The 20756-nt window shown below is 37.0% G+C and overlaps 1 protein-coding gene across 3 annotated transcripts in view; it reads right to left on the bottom strand.

Moving 5' to 3' along the window:
• Positions 1–20756, bottom strand: part of Kiaa1109 (KIAA1109 ortholog) — a 189899-nt gene that overhangs the window by 105163 nt on the left and 63980 nt on the right. For 2 of the 3 annotated variants that reach the window (XM_028763894.1, XM_028763876.1), the window contains exons 23-31: positions 16254–16433; positions 14751–14879; positions 12076–12195; positions 9584–9864; positions 8640–8890; positions 5934–6192; positions 3828–4665; positions 2267–2337; positions 1388–1561 (exon numbers count right to left, since the gene is read on the bottom strand). In XM_028763894.1, the coding sequence (XP_028619727.1) occupies positions 1388–1561; positions 2267–2337; positions 3828–4665; positions 5934–6192; positions 8640–8890; positions 9584–9864; positions 12076–12195; positions 14751–14879; positions 16254–16433 (2303 nt within the window). Of the gene's footprint in view, positions 1–1387; positions 1562–2266; positions 2338–3827; positions 4666–5933; positions 6193–8630; positions 8891–9583; positions 9865–12075; positions 12196–14750; positions 14880–16253; positions 16434–20756 lie in introns of all 3 variants that reach the window. The other variant, XM_028763886.1, reaches the window with a different exon arrangement.

Raw genomic sequence — 20756 nt, 5'->3', positions numbered from 1 at the left:
CCATGACAATAATAAACCTTTTAAAACCATGGACTACCTCTCCTCTTTGGGGCCTGCCCATGGAGAACCATGAAGGGGGCCTTCAAATACTGAGCTGCAGTTTAATCTCCTGCTGAGGATGTCTCTATGTTCCAGTCATGGAACCCACCAACTCAAGCAAGCTAGCCGAGCCAGCAATGACCCAGCCAAGCAAGTCATCATAACCAAGAGTCTCCACCCCGTGGGGCGCTCCTGGATCTTCTCCCTCTCACCCCTCAGCTGTGGGCTGGTCCAGCTAGTATGCCTCATCTCAGTCTTTCTGCAGCCTCGCAGTGGCACCTGGGAGCCCAAGGACACAGACCAGCCGGTCTCCATTTACAGCCGGTCTCCATCTAGCTGCTTAGGCCTGGAGACCCACAATCCGAGACCTCAGCTCCTGCGGGGTCCCAGGCTGAGACCTCTCGACGCCCGGGTGAAAACCTGCGGCTTCTCATAGCCCAGCGTCCACCCAGAGGTTCTTCGTGGAGTTAACTCAGTCAAATTCCCGAGCTTCTACCCCCCTGAGATGTGACAGACACGCGGGAGGGATCCACAACTCAGCCCAACAGGACCCACGCCCACATGGGAGCTACAGCCCCACATTTGTTCTTTTTTTCTCTCTCATATACTACATCCCAACTGCAGTTTTCCCTCCCTCTTCTCATCTGAATCCCTCCTCCCACCTTCCCTTCTCCCCCAGTCCAGTCCTCCTCCATTTCCCTTCAGACAAAGGTAGAGCTCCCAGGGATATCAACCAAACATGGCATAGACCAGTATAAACCAGTAGTATTTGATTATCCTAAAGTCTTTTTGGTTCTCCTAAAGATAATTTCCTGTATTTTTCATTAGTATGACTCCTTCCAAGAATCTTTCCAATTTATTTGAAAACACCATGTACCATTACAGCAAAAAAAGTGTTTTCATGAGAACTGGTCCTCACTGAGCCTTCCCTTCTTCATTATCTACGATTCACACTCCATTCTGTGTCACTTTGGCTTCTATTTGGGTCAGTTTTATCTCCTTCAATAGACTATGTATATCTTACAGAACAGAGTAACTATTATTTTCCCTTTATCACTTCAATTAACAAGTATGAATATGAAATAATTCCCACACGTTTAAGCATTTTGTGCTTATTAATCAAATGTAAAAGACAAAATACATTATAATTATTATAACACTACAATATATTTAGCTTGAAAAAGTATCAGATGATTAAATAAAACACAATCACTTTAAAATCTACTTCTATTTTTACTAAAAGCAGTTAGTTAATAAACTCTTAATAAACTCTGTATTGTATTTACCTATGTCATGAAAATATATCACTATATAAAGTAGTAGTCATATTTTTAGACAAAGGTAATACCTGTCCAAGGCTTCAGCCACCAGTGGAGTCAGAACAACATCAACAGTTCCTTTCACTTCAACAATGGCTGTTGTCTTGGTCTGAGCAACAGGCTGATCTAGGGTCCACTCTTCTGTTAATGTTTCATCATCTGTATTATCAACAATTTTCTTGTCCAGTGGAGTATACGGCGTGCTATAGAGTTTAATCATAAAAGCATGTATTTAAAAGAATATAAACAAGAATAGAAGATAAAGCTTCATTAAAGTAAGTGAACATTTAAATTACATTTATTTCAGTAAAAAATTTCACAGACAGAGGCTAATATTTCAAGGCTAGACACTTTTCAAAACCAGGCTGGATGAGGTACTAAAATGCATACTGGTCACAGATGGCAATTACATCACATGACAACAAATACTTTAGATATATTATTTACTAGATAAGCCTGCCCTAAAATATATAAACATGTTTATCTACTCCTGCACAAAAAATTATTTGGGGTAATTTATTCTTAAAATAAGGTCTAAACTCAAATACAAAATGTTTGTAACTCAGAATACAATCTACTAATCTCATAATCAAGAAGGACTATGACTTTGAATTTAAAAAATGCAATTTTCTGGCACCTGTAGTCCTAGCTGCTTGGAAAACTGAGGCAGAAAGATTCTTTAGTCCCAGAATTGAAGGGCAAGCTGGGCAACATAATAAGATCATATGCCTTTAAAAAAGAAGAAGGGAAAGAAAAAGAAGAGGAAGAAGAAGGAGAAGGAGAAGGAGAAGGAGAAGGAGAAGGAGAAGGAGAAGGAGGAGAAAGAGAAGGAGAAGAAGAAGGAGAAGGAGGAGAAGGAGAAGGAAAGGAGAAGGAGGAGAAGGAAAGAAAGAAAAGAAAATTCTTACTTTGAAGTTGATCCTGAAAGTTGCATCCCTCTATCTAGCAAAGAATTAGCAGTAAGTCCCTGTTTGATGACCTAGAATAGAATAAAATGTTGTTTATTGTCTAAAATTGTAATTATTTCTTATTATTATGATTACCCAAAGTAACCTTGCTATTATGATCTTGATATTCAATATAGATAGTTAAAAGAAGATATTCAATGGGTAACTTCACATTTTCCTCAAGTAAGTGACAAGAATTATGAAGGTGGAATCAGGGTAAAAGGCATGCCTCAAACAAATATCCTTCCTCTGTGAGTTATTTTTCACATAGAGTTAGTTCTTTCTGAAAGCCTACTTCAGTCTTGTAGTATAGCCACAAGACACAGGAAACACCAGCCACACACACAAAAGCCTAGATGACCACAACCTCTGCCTGTAATCCAGTGGCCCCAGGTCTGACTCATCCTCAATGATCCCTCATTCTTCAATTTTCAGTTAAAATGCTATGACCTGGGTTGGGGAATAGAGCTCAGACAGTCAAGTGCTGCTGCATAAACACAACCTGAATTGGTATCCCCATTACCCAGGTAGAAGACTGACATGGAAGCATGTGTCTATGAACCCAAGGAAGATTGTAGCGGAGACAGGCAAATCCAAAAAAGGCAATCTCCAATCTCCAAGTTCAGTGAGACTTCCTGTCCCCAAAATAAGGAGAAAAGTACTAACACACACACACACACACACACACACACACACACACCCCGAAATATTAATTAAATACACATACACGAAAAAGAGGCCCAAACATTGTTCATTATTTTAAAGATAAGAATTTTCATGCTGGCTATTACATATTTATAATGGTTAAAATATATACTAAATGTATTTGAAATGTTTTTGGCTTTTCTAAAGCCATTTACATAAACCATATCCATGCTAGTTGATAATTCAAGTATCAACTGAGCTGAATTGGATATGACCAGAAGGAGTTAGGGACCAAGAGAAAGAAAATTATTTTTTTCAAAGTTAATTCCAAATCTTATTTAAAAATTTTTAAATTTTAATTATGTGACTATAATGTGTGTCTGTAGGTATGTGTAAGTATAGGTAGGTGCCTGTGGAGGCCAAAAGAGAGATCTGACTCCTCAAGATCTGGAATTACTGGTGATTGTGAGCCATCCATGGGTGCTGAAAATGGAACTCTAGTTTTCTAGAACATCATGTGCTCTTAACAACTAAGTCCTCTCTCTCCAGCCTCCAAAATCTTATTTTTGAGACACAGGAAATCTGAACACACAAAGGAGATTTGATCCTAATATTAGGAACACTGGCACTATAGATCAGACTACATGGTAATTTACTATACTAACACAGTACTGAAACCTTAGATCATCCTGGATTTAATTTGTTTGAATTTATAATGTTTAGCAATAACCCAGTAATCTAATTGTTGTACATGGAGTCACATACAACGGAAAGTGTATGTTTCAGAAGATAGCTGAAATGACTCAGTAGTTATAAAAACAACTTAAAAATGGTTTTACTATATAAGTGTGTTGATGGAAGATGATTTGATTTGTACCTTGAATGTTGGAACACAAAGCTGCTCAAATGATGAGGAACTTTCTTCACTGGTTGGTGTATCTAGGTCCAGGGGGCGATGCAATGAGGACTTGGAGGTTCTTTTGTTGGTAGGATGTTTAACTGACCAGTTAATTACCTGAAACTGAGTAAGGTAAGTCTGATAGCAACTCATCACAGGCTGATGAGACGTAATCTGCTCAGTCTCTCCTGTTTTCTCACCTTCTACAATGTACAGATGTTCTATGACTTCATCCTCGCCACCTAAGGCAGAAACGAAGGAAGCCTGGGAAGGATGAGTTTTGAATGGGAGAGTTCGAGGATCTGTGATGCCTTCTCCATGGACAGTAAGGGGTCCTTCTACACTGTGATATATGGAACCCCTACTGTAGTCAATCTGTTGCATTTGCTTTTTCTTCTTTTTTCTACCAGGATAAGTTCCAGGGCCTTCATCACTGCTAATGGGCTCAAACTCTTCAGCTGCAGAGAAGTAGGCTTCACTGTCAGCCATTGACATACTGGAATCCATAGACCGATACTGATGAAATGAGTTAGAGTCAGCTGATGGTGTGTACGGGAACGAACCAAAACTTCTCCTCTGCTTTGGTGAGTCTAGGACGTTCTCATCACTTCGAGAGACATCACTACTAAATTGGACTCCAACTGTAACAGGCTGTTTGTCTCCGTAAAAGGCAGCAGTGAGACTCTTAGTACTACCAAGTCGGGTGGAGCACACGGAGGCTTGCCGCTTCAAAGGAGATCTGAGAGGAGACTGTCCTACTGACTTATCTTGGGTGTTAGGAGACACAGGACTGGTTCCTGAGATTTCTGTAGGAATACTAAAAGAGAAGAAAACTGTTTCTATTTTCAGCACATTGCATAATCTAAACGTAAAGTACTTATAAAATCATTTAAGTAATTTTGAACTTTTTACAAATAAAAGAATATCTAAAATTTTACAATACAATATTAATTCAAAATAGTGAAACATTACAGCATGAGTCATATCCCTCATAAAGCTAAAAAAAAAACAAACCCCAAACAAAAACTAAACATCTTAAGCATTACAAAAATTTAAAGAAATCGAGGATTATTAGCATATTTAAGGTTCTTTTTCTCTTTCCACATCTTCTAAAAGCTCATCCAGCAATATACACTTAGGGTATTTTATTGAGGAAAAGATAAGGACAAGGTATCTCTTCCTGCTCACTCTATCAGCGCTCTTCCTCTACAGCAGCTGTTCTCAACCTGTGAGTCACAATCCCTTTGGCAAACCTCTACCTCTAAAATATTTACATTACAATTCCTAACAGTAGCAAAATCACAGTCATGAAGTAGCAGTGAGAATAATCTTGTGGTTAGGAGGCAGCACAACATGATGAACTGTATTAAAGGGTCACAGCTTTAAGGAAGATTGAGAACACTGATCTAAAGAACTGTAACTAAAACAACCATTTTAACAACTCTTAGTTAAAGGTTTCCATGAAGCATCCAAACAAAAATATCATGGCACCTAGGTGGAGGGAGAAAGGTTATGACTGTGGATTTTACATTTAAAAGATGTTAGCTATACTCATAATTAAGCCAAATAGCTATTAAGACTGGCTAAGGAAATTGCACAGAATAAATGAAGATCAGAACAGAATTCAGAAGAACATCACCTCTCAACAAATGGCAGGCTATAGGAAGAGGAAGAAAAAGAAGAAAAGCAAAGTGAAAAGCTTGATATTGGACACAGCCAAGAAGGTGAAAGTACTGTGAAGGGTACCGTTGAGCAAGGGTGATTCAAAAGACAAGCATGTTCAACTGTTATATTCTAAGACCAAAAAATAGTCAATAAAGTAGGAGAGTATATAAAAAACAACAAAGATTCACTGAGTGGGAGGATGTAGAATATTTCCATTATAAATACATTTTTGCATTTTCTATAATCTGCAAAGAGTATATTAATTTTATTTGGAAAGACACTGATATATCACTATATGTTCAGGTTCAAGGGAAAAATAATCTAAAATGAGCAAGCAAGAGGAAAGAGGTCCTTGTGCTACTATTTTAAGTAAGTATAGTCCAGTTACAACCCAGATTTTAAGTTTAACTGAGTACAGACCTTGCTTGGCCATCATCTCTCTTGGTACCATGTAAGAAATCTTTCTGAACCGAGGGGTCATCAGCAACAGAAGAGGGGCTTTCCTTCTCACCCGCCAGTAACGGCTGCGCAGCACTGGAGCTGCTGTTCTCCTCTGAGGAAGAGGATGAACTGTGAGACCGCAAGGGCACTTGAAGACTAAGGTGCTGAGTTTTTCTCTCTCCTTCTATTCCCACTGACTTGTTTTCCCATTCTTTCCTCTTCATACCATTCACATTTCCTAAGCAAATAAAATTAAAAATAAGACAATTTAATATAACTACATTTTAAAGCATTGTCCTTTTTTAAAAAAAAGTACAAGTATCTAACTTCACACATTAACATGTTACACTATAAAAAGTTGTATAAAAAATTCTGGGTCCACAGTCTACAATGTGTAAACTTTTTCTTTTTGATCTTTCATTTAAAGAATTTGAGAACTAAGGGTATATTAGTGGTAGAGAATGTGATCAGGATGTAGAAACCAGTAGTTCAATCCCCAGCATGTATGAGCATGTGTGCACACTTATGCACACAATTCATATTTAATAGAAAACTTTAATATAAGAGCATCATGTACGCATTTGGATTACTTATTTTAAACATTTTCTATAGAAATTGAATAGGAGTAGGGATTATATCATCTTCTATTCATTGATCAACTTCCAGTGTCTAGAACAACCTTAAACACAAAGTGATAAATAGATGAATAAATAATAAATTCACAGCTAAAATGGACAGGCCCTTTGTCATTTCCTACGAGCCCTTTGATGTGATATAAAAATGAAGGAGCAGGCACTAAGAGATCGTGCCCCTTTTAGCCCCCATAGCATAAAATTTGCCCAATTTCTCCTTTCCTGCAGCCATCCCTGAACTACTTAAGAAAAAGGACCCCTGCTGCTAAGCAGAAAACACATTCTTTAATGACAATGCAGTTCCAGGTAGAATTCAAGAAGGGCAAAGGTTCATGGATTTAACAAAGCAAAACAGATCAATGAAAGTCAAAAGAAAACCGAGTTTGTCTGACTCACTTCCAGATGACAGGCACTAAGTGAATCCTTAACTCTACCAGCATGAACTTAGTTTACTCCATCCTAACACTACATCCTAACACTTGGCTCCAGGAAGGCTCAAGAGTCAGAAACTGACATACTGTAGGTGCTAATTGCAATCTCCCAACATATGAATCCTAGGTAATGTAGTATCTATTATGTGCTCTCAAGAATCTCCAAGAAGACTCAATGCTGTCAAAGTTATCATTACCCTTGCCCTTCCTCTGTTCACAGGTTGGAAACTGCTCTTCCCACTTAGCATCATGCACAAACTCCCCCATACACTCTTCCTCGAGTTACTAGGAGTTAGGTTTCACTCAATCTGCTGGTCACAAACTCAAGAAGTGCCCATTAATAGCACTAACTTTGAGGACACTAAAAAGAACACTAAAGTGTCTTTAGTAACCCATAATGCACTTGGCTGTATGACTTAGAACAACTTAATCTCAAAAAACCCTTCAGTTTCTTCCCTGTAAAGCAGGGATAAACAAAAGAGTCTGTAACTCTAGAGGGAGAGGAACTGTGATTTAAAGGCTAAGTGGCTACATAGCAAGATCATGTTCCAAGAGACACAAACAAACAAGTAACAGGGATAATACCTAACTCGCATGACAGCTTGAGGAAGAAATGAGAAAAATAACAGAGCTAACATTTTAAAATAAACATTATCTATCCATAAGGTTACAACAAGACAGCTATGTGCTAATATCCATTTTATTTTTTAAATCTCAAGAAATTTTAGTGACTTGTAAGTTTTACATGATAGTAACATTTCTGAAATAAAATGTCCCTAAACAACACATACACACTTTTGCATTACCATTATACATGGATTAAGCACTGTAGCCTCCTTGTCTCCTATGTACAGGAAATCAATCTGATAAAAATTCTTAAAACTACTACCTTTTCTTATAAAAAATCTACCAAAAGAAAAGTTAGTATTTTTTTGAGTAATCAAAAGGGAAAATGCTAAATATTGATAAAATATCAAAACTTACCTTTCTATTTCACATCTACATAATGTGCAAATTTAAGTAGTAAACATTAAACTTAATTGTAGAAATGTGTAACTAAGAACCAGGTCTTTGGAGAAAAGGCAACACTTAAATCTAAATATAACACACTCAAAAAGTGACAGCTGCACTGCTCATTTCAAACCAGTGTGTCTACACCACCATCTCAGATACATTCGGAGAAGATCAGATTTCTCTTCCTGACATGTTCAATTTTATTAGCAAGAAAAAATATCTTGGAAATGTGTTGGTGACATGGGGCATTAATAACAATGTTGCTCGTGATAGGTTATTCTGTAAGAGTAAACTGAAGTGAGCTATAGGGATCAGTATATATGAGGACAGACTTAGGCTAAGCTTTGCAGGGAAAGCTGCTCATTGTCAAGAGCAGGAGGTCGGAATAGTACGCCTACTTTGATCCTACGTCATGTCCCCCTCCAAAAGAAACACTACATTTATCTGATTTTAAGTTACTTGCAAAATGCATGTAGATTATTTTACCCCCTATCTGAAACACTACTAAAAAATAATCAATTATATTGAATAAAGTAAGAGGGCTTCTCTCAGAATGGCACAGGGGCAGAAGCAAGAGGTCAGCACCACATACAACATACTTTTATTACCGTCTACAGCTTTGGGGATTTCTTTAGTAATGATCCACTCTCCAGGCTGTAGCAAAGACTGGCCATAATACATATCAGACTCTGCACTTGTGCTTGAAAATGCAGAGCTACTGGAAGGTGTCAGCTCTTCAAGTTTGAAGAAATCTAGGCCAGTTACTGTGCCACCAAAGAATCTGCAGCCACCAAGGCAGCCACATTTGTTTCTGCACCTCTTATTCTTCAAGGTATCATCTGGCCACAAAAACCACAATCTAAATGGAATGCAAAATAAAACAAAAACAACATAGAAGAAAACTCATTAGGAAAATTTAAAAAGGTAGGTAGATATTCAATTATAATTCAGTTGTTAATATATATAAAAGTTAAACACAAAAATGTAACATTACAGTATATCTTTTTGATCAGTTTACCTTTTAAAACAAAAACACAGCTGTGCCACAGCAAGAAAGATGAAAATAAGAATAATAATAGACTTTGACAACTGTTTTAAAAGGCATAGTCACTTCTTAAAGGGTAACAAAACAAGGCACAGGTGTTCTTACTCATCCCTCAAGCTTTGAAGGCCTGCCTAAAGAGTTTTCTGCCGGACTTAATGATAGCGATAGTTTCCTGGAGCAATGAATTGGAAGCACAGAGCTGAGAGAGCAAATAGTGTCATAAAATGTTATCTGCAAACCATAATTTGAATTGTTATCATTGTAAAATACATAGTATAGAATTAAAAAGCATTAAAAAACTATTATTTCCAAAATCACACTATCACTACAGAACCTCAAATGATCTATTAACTCATAAGTATCAGGTTTCTTAACCAGGGTACAGACAAGAACAGTCATTAAATATTAAATGTTCTTAATCTACCTCAACTGTAGAATTTCATCTAAAATTATCCAATAATTTTCAACAGACACTGACACCACTACTCTTAAAAGATTTTTACCAACCTTTTAGTTCTGACATCGTGAGTTTCCAAGAAATGTCTTTGTGCCTCGTGTTTAGAATGATGGTCAGCAGCTAATGCAATATCAACTGTAATAAGACCTAGGTTGACTGACCCAGCTTCCAGCCAGTAAGCTCTCCGCAGCACTGCTGGCTGAAGTCCAATCCTGCAGTTATTTAACTGCTCAATATACTGTCTCACTTGGAAGTCCTGAATTGCAGCACTTATTCCTTCCCCAACTGACTGATTGTGAAGATTACAGTTTGCAACTCGAACTGCACCCATCTAAATTTGGATTAGAAAAGGAAATAACACTGTGAGTTCAATATATTTAAGTATCTTAGCACAAGCTACAGAACTTGTGTCTACCTGAAATAAAGTTAAAAAAAAAAAAAAGAAAAGAAAAGAAAGGAAAACATAGGTGGAAGAAACAAAAAGAAAGGCTCAGTAGGTAAGGGAGTTTGCCCCCATCTTGACCACCTGAGCTGCATCCCAAAACCAAAGCGTAAATAGAGAGAACTAAATTCTACAAGTTGTCCTCTGATTTTCAACACACACACTAAAAATAAATAAATAAATGTGAGGAAAAAGACTGTTCAAAGCAGGGCTGGAGATCGGCAAAGTAGGAGAGGGAAGCATGCTGTCAGTCCAGAAGTTAAGAGCACCAGAAGCCACATGGTAAAAGGAGAGAACAACTTGTACCAGCTGTCCTCTGACCTCCACACGCATGGCAATTATATCACACACCACCACCCAATTAAATAAATAAGTGATTTCTAAAGAGCAGATGCAAGTAAAGGAGCCAACAAAAGAACAAGAAAGAGAAGGTAGAGTATTGAAACCACAAGCACATGGCAAGGCTTAATTTAAAAAATAAAAATCCATAGACCAGAGGAAGTAAGCAAATGCTTTCAGAAGCCAAGGGAGAAATATAAATGGGTAAAACCAACAGCCATTCCCAACAAACCTTTTTTTAATTATTTAGTGAGAGAGGGAGAGTAGGGAGGAAGGACACACTACATCATGTGTCCTGGAATACACTTGGAAGTCAGAGGCAACTTTCTTTTTTTTCTCCAATCTGCTTTTATACCATTTTAATTACATGAAAGTATTAAGGTCAGTTCTAGGTTGAGGAGCTAGATGAAAATAGTCGGGAACACTCAAGGCAATAAACACAAATAGTCAAAGAACAAGCAAGGGAATAAACAAAGTCCCATGATCACTGTTTCTAAGGGCTTATCAGGACAACCAAAATATCTGAGCCTACTTCCCTGTCCTAGCCTAAGATTTAGATTCCTGTCTGAAATTACTTCTTTGTTCTAGCCTAACGTCAGATTCATGCCTGAAGTCCATTTCCTTGTCCTTGGCCAACGTCAGATTCGTGCCAAGCATTCCCAAAAGCTCTCCACTTCTCTCCCTTTTTTATTTCATAAACAAGACTGAGCCTGTCTTAGGTCATTCTGACAAGAATGCCTTCCTTAGCCATCATGGAATATGCATTATCAAAAGCAATGCATTTATGTCTTAGGTTGGCAGAATCTTACCCGTCCTTGGCTTGCCAGCCTGTTAATTTAATAACTGTCTGGGAGTCCATTTTCAGTTTCAAGCCATGTATTTGGCTGCCAACATGTTGATGTTGTTAAAGACAAGCTTTCACACGATGGTCAGGAATGAAAGTATTCCCAGGACAAAAAGGGCTAGCATGGTCAAGCTATATATGCTATTCTTGAAGCTTGACCAAAATGGAAATACTGAACTCAGGCTATGGACAATTTTACCAGTAGTTCCTGCAGCATCAAAGCTCAGCAGAGCAGCATTCTTTAAATTCACAATCTTACTATACAAAGTTAAAACATTCAGAGAGGTGTTAGAATTCCGACAAATACCCCAAAAGTGTCTTTAAACTTTTTCCTAATTATAATGACTATCATTGTAAATTTTAGAAGTAATACAAATCCATTGGTATTTGGCATGATACTCGAAATGGCTCCTTACTCTTAAAACTCTGAACCTCCTTCCAAGAATTTGAATAGGATAAAGAACATCAATCCATTGTTCCAAACACAGAAGGCAACTTTCAGAAGTTAGTTTTCTCCTTGAACCTTGTTGAGGCAGGATCTCTCTTAACTTCTGCTGCTAATCTGCAGTTCTAACTGGTCTGTCTGCAAGTTCTGGGCAGTCGTCACATCTCTGTGCTCACCTTACCATTGGAGTGCTTCAGATGTGTGCCAGTGCATCCAGCTTTTTAAGTGACTCACAGTAATATCTTTTAAAAATACTATGGCAGGGGCATAACTACAACCTGCTATTTTACAGCCTGCCATGAATCAATGTCATGGTAATTCAGATGAAAAAAGTGGTGGAAGTACTAACAGTCAAAAAAGTTCAAAAAATAGACATGAGTAAAAAGTGGGAATAGTAAAGATGTTTCCAAATATAAAGATTTACTTTAGTAAAAAGAGAATTACCCTGGCTAAGAAGTAAACAAATAGTTACCTTTATATTTGTAGCACAACCATGTTCCACAATATAAATATCAGCTCCATCTACTGCTAAACGAGTCATGGTATATTTTAAATCATCTGATGTTGGACAAGGCCCAGGAATACAACTCAACTAAAGTAAAAAAAGGATAATACAACTATTAATTCATTATTTTGACACTTAGTTAAACCTCGTTAAGTAAAATTCTTGTTATATGATCAATTTTTATTCAATTGAATGTCACTGTTTTATAATGACAACTGAAATAATCAGAAATAAAAATAACCCACTAGAAACCTAGACTTATGTAACCATATACCAATTTTTGTCAGGGGCAGACTTGCTTATACACTGAAGGCCGAAAATCAGTCATAGGCCTAAGTCAACCTGCTAACACAAAGTCTTGGATCTCTGTGGAAAAACACTGAAACAGATAGCTATAAGACATTGTAAACAAGCAGCTTTGGTGGAAATTTACCAGCCTGGATAGAAGGAACAAGTAGTCATGGGTCTTGTGGATAGTTATAGACCTTGGGTAGCCTTAGTGGCTAGTACCAACTTAGATAAGGACAAGTGAATCATAGGCGGAGTCATAGTGACCTGTCCCCTGAACCCAGCCAATACCCTGTTCTGAAAGATATCTGTACTCCCCCTGAGAACACCTACACTCCTGCATCATCCCCTCGCCCACATCCTGCCTCTATGTGTATATAACCCCTGTGTGCAAAAATTATAATCAGTGGTTTGATCAGTCTATAGACAAGCCACTTGTTCTTTGTGTCTCCTGTCTTCCAGTTCTCTCTTCCAGGTCTTCTGATCCCAGTTCAATGCCCTGTGGGACTGGGGCAAATTTTAAAATTGGCAAATCTCAATTCCTCTGACTGTAATAAATAAATATATATATATATATATATATATATATATATATATATATATATATGTATGTATGTATGTATATATATATATATATATAGTACACATAACATATATAATATATATTACTTGTTACTGAGACTCAAAATAGGTCAGAGTAAATAGATGAAGTAAATACATCACAAGCTTAATATAAAGCTGCATAGCACTTACAAGTATGAGTCTTCTAGTATAAGATTTCCCTATGAAAATCACATGCACAGGCATACATTTGTCACATGTACACATTTTCATAACATGCAACGAGGAAATCAACTATAAATATTTTCATGTTTAGGATAATACATACAAACTTCATTTCATTTTGATTCTAAAGCAGATCTGGTAATGTTTAGGTTGGAAGAAAACAGACATATTCCCACTTCAATGAACTTGAGGAAATGGAAGCCATGAGTAAACATGCCTGGCCAAATAACATGTGTGGCACATTAGTGACATAGGCACAAGAAAAAACAATCAATGTACTATGCCAATGGATTTCCTCTAGAAAAAATTAGAATGGCTTGTGAGATGGCTCAGCAGGTAAAAGCATTTGTCAATACAATCTCTTAGTATAAATTCAATCTTGAGAACTTACATAAAAGGTGAAAAGAGAGAACTGAAGCCATAAAGTTGTCCTCTGACCACTACACAAGTACTGAGGCACATGAGCACCCATGAACATGCATCAAACACACACACACATAACAATAATAAAGTGTTTACGATGGAGTAAAACAAAGTAATATGAACTGACAAAAGAGGCACACTTTTTATAGGACAAGGACTGACTGAAATTAAAACAAATTTCCCAAAGTATAAAATGTTCTTTATCTGCACTGGTGCTAATGGATACACACATGTATATAGTATTTTACATGTTACATACACATCTTAAAACTTATATTGTACAACTTAAAAAGAGTGAATATACCACATGTAAATTATGCTGCAATAAACTTGACCAACAAAACCGTTAAGGACATAAACACTTTTCTGGGGCATTACTGCTTTTTTAACGTGAAATTCTAGTGATATAACAAACAAATACAATTTGAATGGCAAACACATAAAGGGAAGCACTGTTAGTGAATTAAAGACTCTTAACATCTCATCTGCCACACAACTACCATTATATTTCTTGTTAGAATCTGCCATGATTTCTCAGTCTTCTGAAGTGTACATACTTAAAACACTGAGAGCAAATGACACAAACTCATATGGCATGTAGTGACAGTAATAGTATTCATTTAACTGTCACTGTAAACAGTTTGTAGAGGCTCCTATCTATACTCTATGACCCTTGTAGGGTGATAAAATAACCCTAACTTGAGGCAACTCAGTATTCTGAAAAGAACATATAGTCTGTGGAGTCCAAAATCTGACAAATGCCAATATTGAAATTAAGTTTCAGGATGCTTTGTGAATCATGTTACATAAGGTATTTACTTGGCTTTATTGCTTCAATGTCTAAATCTTATATGCACAGCTAAATTACAAATGGATTGATAGTATAATAATGAAATAAGACAGGAATTTTAACAATAGAAGTGTAAATTAATATAAAATTCTTACATTATTAATATTTGTGAATTGTTTTCATACTGGCTTCATTTTAGATACACTAAATAACTAAGAATTTATAAAATCATTAATTGAAAAAGTAAGCTATTAACTTCACGGTTATATATATTTGATTTAAAGCTAAGCCTCAATGTTTCATTTTTAAAACAGTATGAATGGTTATAGTATTGCCAGTATACCTGTTAACATACCTTGGATTCACAGAACCGACGGTCAATTCCATGTTGGCATATTATAACTGACTTTGGTCTTTCCAGTTCATACTCCCGACATACCACATGGAAAACAAATGTCTGCCCCCATTCCAAGAGACATGCTAGCTACAAGTAATAACAGGGTGACAATATTATTAGCTTTCTAAACAAGTATCCAGTATTCAAAAGTTTACAAAGTCTAAAGTGTCTGAAAGAACTCAAAACTGTGTAACTGCTACTTAGTAAGTACTGGCTAACCGATGATATTCTACCTTGATATCATTTATAAGCTTCTTGTTCTCCATTTGTGAATGTCAAACCACATTGTTAAAAGAAAACTAATTTTAATTAAAAATTTCACTTCATCAACTTCAAAAGCAAATATATTATATAAAATCAAGGGATAAACCTTTATTCTTCTAAAGCTAACTAGATCCACTGGATAGGTAACTGCACAAAAAGGCACCTAAAATCCTGTAATTATTAATATTTATTTATTTATTTATTTATTTATTGGTTTTTTCAAGACAGGGTTTCTCTGTGTAGCCCTGGCAAATTATTAATATTTAATTTTGAAAAATTTAGTTATCTATGATGATACTGAGTTATAATTTTAAAAAACTAGGTACTTTGAAGATTAAAGCATTTCTGTCTATGAGCTTAACAGCTTAAGTGAACAGAATAATTCAGATACTAAGATGTGTCACCACCATCCAGCTGATACCCTTGATTTTAAAATGCATTAGAGTTAACAATAAATACATTGAGAGACAGATACATATAGTGTCATTCCAAATATATAATTTCAACAATTAAGATTATATAACTTTAGTTAACACAATAAGCATAAAATTATTTATGTATTAAAGTAATGCGGTTCCATATAACACATGCGATGGTACAAAACACAAGATGATGAGAACTGTTTATAAGTAATATTATTAAAGCTGAATTAGTAGGGCTTCCAATATTGGAGCATCTTTTCTCCAAGAAACAAGTCTAAAATTCACATGTTACATGGAACTACATATCAGTCAATCATATATGGCCTAGAAAAGCAAAACTTGGCAATGACTTTTCTGTTGTTAAATTCTGAGTGTCAAGAATGGCTCCACTACTGGGATGCAATAAACATCAGGCTGGCTCACAGTGACTCTTTTTTGTTTGTTTGTTTGTTTGTTTGTTTAATGTATTTACTTATTCATTCACTTTACATCTGGATTGCAGCACCCTCTCCCCACTCTCCTCCCAGTCTCCCACTCACAAATTCCTCCCCTCGTTATACCCTCTGAGGAGAGGGGGCAGCCCCCTTGGGTACCACCCCTCCCTGGGACATCAAGCTACAGATGATGTAAGTGCACCCTCTCCCACTGAAGCCAGACAAGGCAATGGAGCTAGGGAAAGGGATCCAATAGCAGGCAACAGAGACAGAAACAAAGCTGATGACAGGAGACAGCACTGTGAGAACAAATCTATGGCTATGGTTCTGTGAAAACCTACCTGTGGAGCTGTGACTTTAGCTGTAAGGCTTCCAGCCTGCACATCAATCAGCCATGCATATTCTAAGGAGTCACTTCCTAAGGGAAGACCTTCAGCAGAAAACATGGCATGTGCTCTCAGCTGGAGACCTGACAAATTGATGTGACCTTCCCTGAGCACTTCATCCACAGGGGGTCGCTGCTGAAAACAAAAATAAGATGGTAAGAAGTCCAAGAAAACACTCTAATTTCTAGTGCCCTAATCCCCCAGGGATATGAACAATAAAATATGCTGCCTGGAAAGTAAGACATCAGAATTGATTCCCCTGATATGATATAGCATTTATACATGAGGCCCACAAGGAAAGATACTAAATCCTGAAAGTATGCAGATCTCAGACTGGCAACTGCTGGTAACATGAATGAAAACAAGTTAATACTCTGATAGGGAATGTAAGTGGTCTTGTAGGAGGCTAGGAATCATACTATTAAAATACTAAAACAAGAAAACTGAAAAAAGAATATAAAATTAAGAAGGGAGGGGAAGGAATAGAATAGAGAACTAATACCCACACAGATTTTGAGGAAGATTTTTACAAATGAAAGGAAAATTTTATCAATTTTATCTCATAGACTTACATACTACCAAAAAGGAAGAATCTTAAAGAGAAATTAAGACATTCTGAATCATTTCTAAGCCTTTTGGCTAAGATTAAGTGTCTAGGACAAACTATATCCTAAAACAAAGTGTTCCTTGATACATTGGCTGCACAGAACATTGTTAAGAATATATACAAGCCTAGAGATGTATCCTAGTCCAATAATAGAATGTTAGCTTAGCATACATGAAGCCCTGGGTTTGATTCCTACTAACACACGCACAAACACACTCACCCAGGTTAGTTTGGAAACGCCCTTAAATACATGGCCATGGTTTTCCATCTTCTCTATTATCTCTGTTCATTTATTATTAGCTCTTGTAAGAACCTCACACAGCCTCCCAACATGTACTTTTTATCTTTTTGTTTCCATTCTATCAACAATAAAACAGGTCGCTCAAAAATGCAAATATGATCATAATCTTACCTCTAGACCCTATTACACGCTAACAAAGAACAACATATTAGTCTCCTCCTAGTACTTTTCATACTTGAAATTATTTATTTTAATTTCAATCTTCTCCCTATCATCTTCTCCACTGAAATCACTTAGGTAAGGACCATTGCTGTTTTGTTCATCAAGAATCTCACTATACCTAACAATGTGACAAAAAAAGTGGAAGCTACTAACTAGGTAGACAGATTTGTTTTGTTGGGGCCTTCAATGTAACAATCAGTATTAAAATAGTTCACAGATGTGGAGAGCCGCATAGTGCTGCGCCCTTAAGATGGCGCCGGTCTCCGCCTTCCGCCACCTGTTGGCGAGTGCTCTTAAGAGTAAACAAGTCTTTATTTGGCTGTGGCTGGTGATCTGGCTTGTCTCCGTGTGTGTGGACCTATCTGCTGTTGCCACGTGGCAGACAGGGGTAGGCTAGTCCTAGAGTACTTAAGCCTGGGAGACGCTCCCCCCCCCATCAGAAGATTGTTCAAGGTTCCTGAATAAACTGCTTGGAGAAGAGCTTGTGTACCGCGTCATCCGTGCTGGACAAGGGTGGGCGCAACAAGTGGTGGCCCGTACGGGGACAGCCGAAGCTCAGAACTTCAAGCAGTCAGATGGTGCACCGGTAAGTTCCCAGGTTACGTTGGGACAAGGGAAGGCCCTTGGTAAAAGAGGCGATAAAGTTTCCGGGTAGGAACGATAAAGTTCCCAGGTCAGTGGGACGAGACAAAGTTCCCAGGTAAGTGGGACAAGGGAAAGCTCCCGAGGTGAATTGGGACAATAAAGTCCATGGAGTGAGGCCATTTTGCTCTTCTCTGCAGACAGAAAACTTCAAATTATAACTGCAATAACTATAGAAGCTCTTCTACAATTTTAATTTTACATGAACTGTATGACTTTATATAAAACTTTATTCTCTATGACTTAACTCCTTTAATTAGAAAGCATGCAGAAAATAGTCAATAAGTCTCTTCTGAAGAAAACTTCAGAATTTTCAACTTATCTGATTCATCAAAATGAGTACTATATTTTGAATGTTATATCTTGCATCATACTGTATCAAGTTGAATTCTAACTCCTAAAAAAATAGGTTCAGTCCTGAAACTTACACATATGACATTTTGAAAATGATGTTTTTGCAGGTGTAATCACTTTAAGATGAGGTAGTGCTAAATTACAATGGACCCTTATAGGACCAGGGTTCATACAGGAAGAAAAAATTAGGACAAAAAAGTGCACAGGGAGGATATCATTGAGAACTGAGGGAGTAATCTGAGCAGTGCATCTACAAACTCAGAAATATCAAGAGCTGATGAGACTCCTAGCAACTACAAAAAGGCAGGAAGTGTTTGTGTGATAAGCCCTACTAACAGCTTACCACTGTGAACACCCAGAGCTATCAGAGGATAAACGTCTTGCTACTTTAAGCAACCTAGTTCATGTACTTTATTAGGATAGATTTAGACAACTAATACAGATCAGAAATGACCATAAGTAAAAGGTGTGTTGCTTCATAATTATACACAGCAACTAATACTTGACTTCAGATCCTTTACTTTAGAGCATCATGTCAAAAGTAATGCTACCAGGAGTAATAGTGGCAGGCTGAATGGCTCATCAGTGTCACTTGGGAGGGAATCACACTGTGAAGCTTCCTATCAAAAAAGCACATTAAACAGTGTAGACAAATGAACAAACGCTTTCTTACTCTAACAGAATGTGAGCAAGGTAAGCAGGTAAGCAAATTCCAGGAGTATTAATTATGTTTGGAAAGAAATATGAAGTTCAAATAACCTAGGAAACAAAACACCAACAGGATTTCTACAACTACCTTCAAATCTCCTTCCCATGAATTCTCTAATTCTCTAAATATATTTTGAAATTTAATCTCACTACAAACTCATATACCTCAATAATATGGGTTAATGTAAAACTTCATAATGAGCTCAACAAAATGTTTTTTATTTTAAATCTAGTAATGCCTTTTGTGAATGAGGCAATTAAAAGTTGAAGCATGATTTTTGTAATCCAAAGAAACTAGAAATTCATCTAAGATTCTCAGAATTCACCCATAGAAAAATAAATTTCCCCTTTACTATATCAAGGCTTAAAAAATGGTAGCTTTCCTTTCCTTTCCACACACACACATATCCCAGAATACAAACTAATTATAGCAACTCACTAATCACAGAAAAGAGGGCCAATGTTTTTTTTTCAAATTCTATGACAAATTAAAGCTTTATGCAAATGGGATTTCTGTAATGACAGTTCTGTCTCTTCCTTTTAGTAGTGTGAATATACATGTAATAAAATGATGCCAAACTATGAACACACACTACACATATCAGTGTACAGTCTGAATCTAAACTGTAATTATATAAAAGTCTTATACTATAAAAGAATTTGGGTGGAGTGGTATATTCAAAAGCCTTCCCTAAAACTTTTGTTATTTCCTAAAGATCTAAAATTATCTCAAACCAAACGTTTAAAAAAAGAAAAATAAGAACATTGTCTAGTACCTAGTAGTAATTTCAACTATTATGATCAGCTATACCAGATATACAAATACAAAAAATAAAATTCTATGAATAAGTGTAAACCTAATGCAGTGGAAACTTCCTGGCATCTGTAAGGGTAACCCTAGGGAGGTCCTCTAGTATTGGAGGTTATAGAGTCTGAACTGGCCATCTTTTGTAAGTCAGACAAGGCTTCTGGTGATGGGACTGGATTACATTCAGTTGTACTATTGGCCAAAGGCATCCCATGGAGATCCTGAAACAACCCAGGCTGATGCTAGGACAGAAGATCACTCTCTGAAAACTGACAGCATGAGCCTTGCTGATGAAGACAACATCCATGCACCTTAGTGAATGTATAGCTGCTATACGTTCTAGACTCTTTAGCACAAGAAAATACTCTACATGTTACAAAAAGAGAAATCTGGACACCAACCCAACCACAAAACCTTGTACCTATAATCTGTCTTTCTGCAAAATGTGCTGGGGCACTGGTGGCACAGAACTTGTGGGAATGACCAACCATTGTTTGGTTTAACTTCAGGCTCATGCCATGAAAGAGCCCAATACACTGCCTAGATGGCCAAGAATCCAGTATGATGGAAAAAAATGTCAATGAAATAATTACTAATGTCAATCTGCTATCCTCATAGATTGGTGCCTTGTCCAGTCATCATCAGAGAGGCTTCCTTCAGAAGCAGATAGGAGCAAGTACAGAGACCCACAGGCATTATGCAGATGGAGAATCTAAATTGTAAGGCTCCATTGGGTCCCTCCCTTTGGTGATCAGGGAAACCTTCCTTGGAAGAGAGGGAGGAGAGAGTGTTGGATTCAGAGAGGATGGAGAACATCAAAAGAAAATGGCCACAGAGTTAACTAAGCAGGTCTCATATGGCCTCACAGAGACTAAA

Source organism: Grammomys surdaster, unplaced genomic scaffold (genome assembly GCF_004785775.1).
Source record: "Grammomys surdaster isolate TR1022 unplaced genomic scaffold, NIH_TR_1.0 62, whole genome shotgun sequence".
NCBI lineage: Eukaryota > Metazoa > Chordata > Mammalia > Rodentia > Muridae > Grammomys > Grammomys surdaster.
The sequence above is the reverse complement of the archived record's forward strand: the minus strand, read 5'-3'. Positions and strand labels throughout refer to the sequence as shown.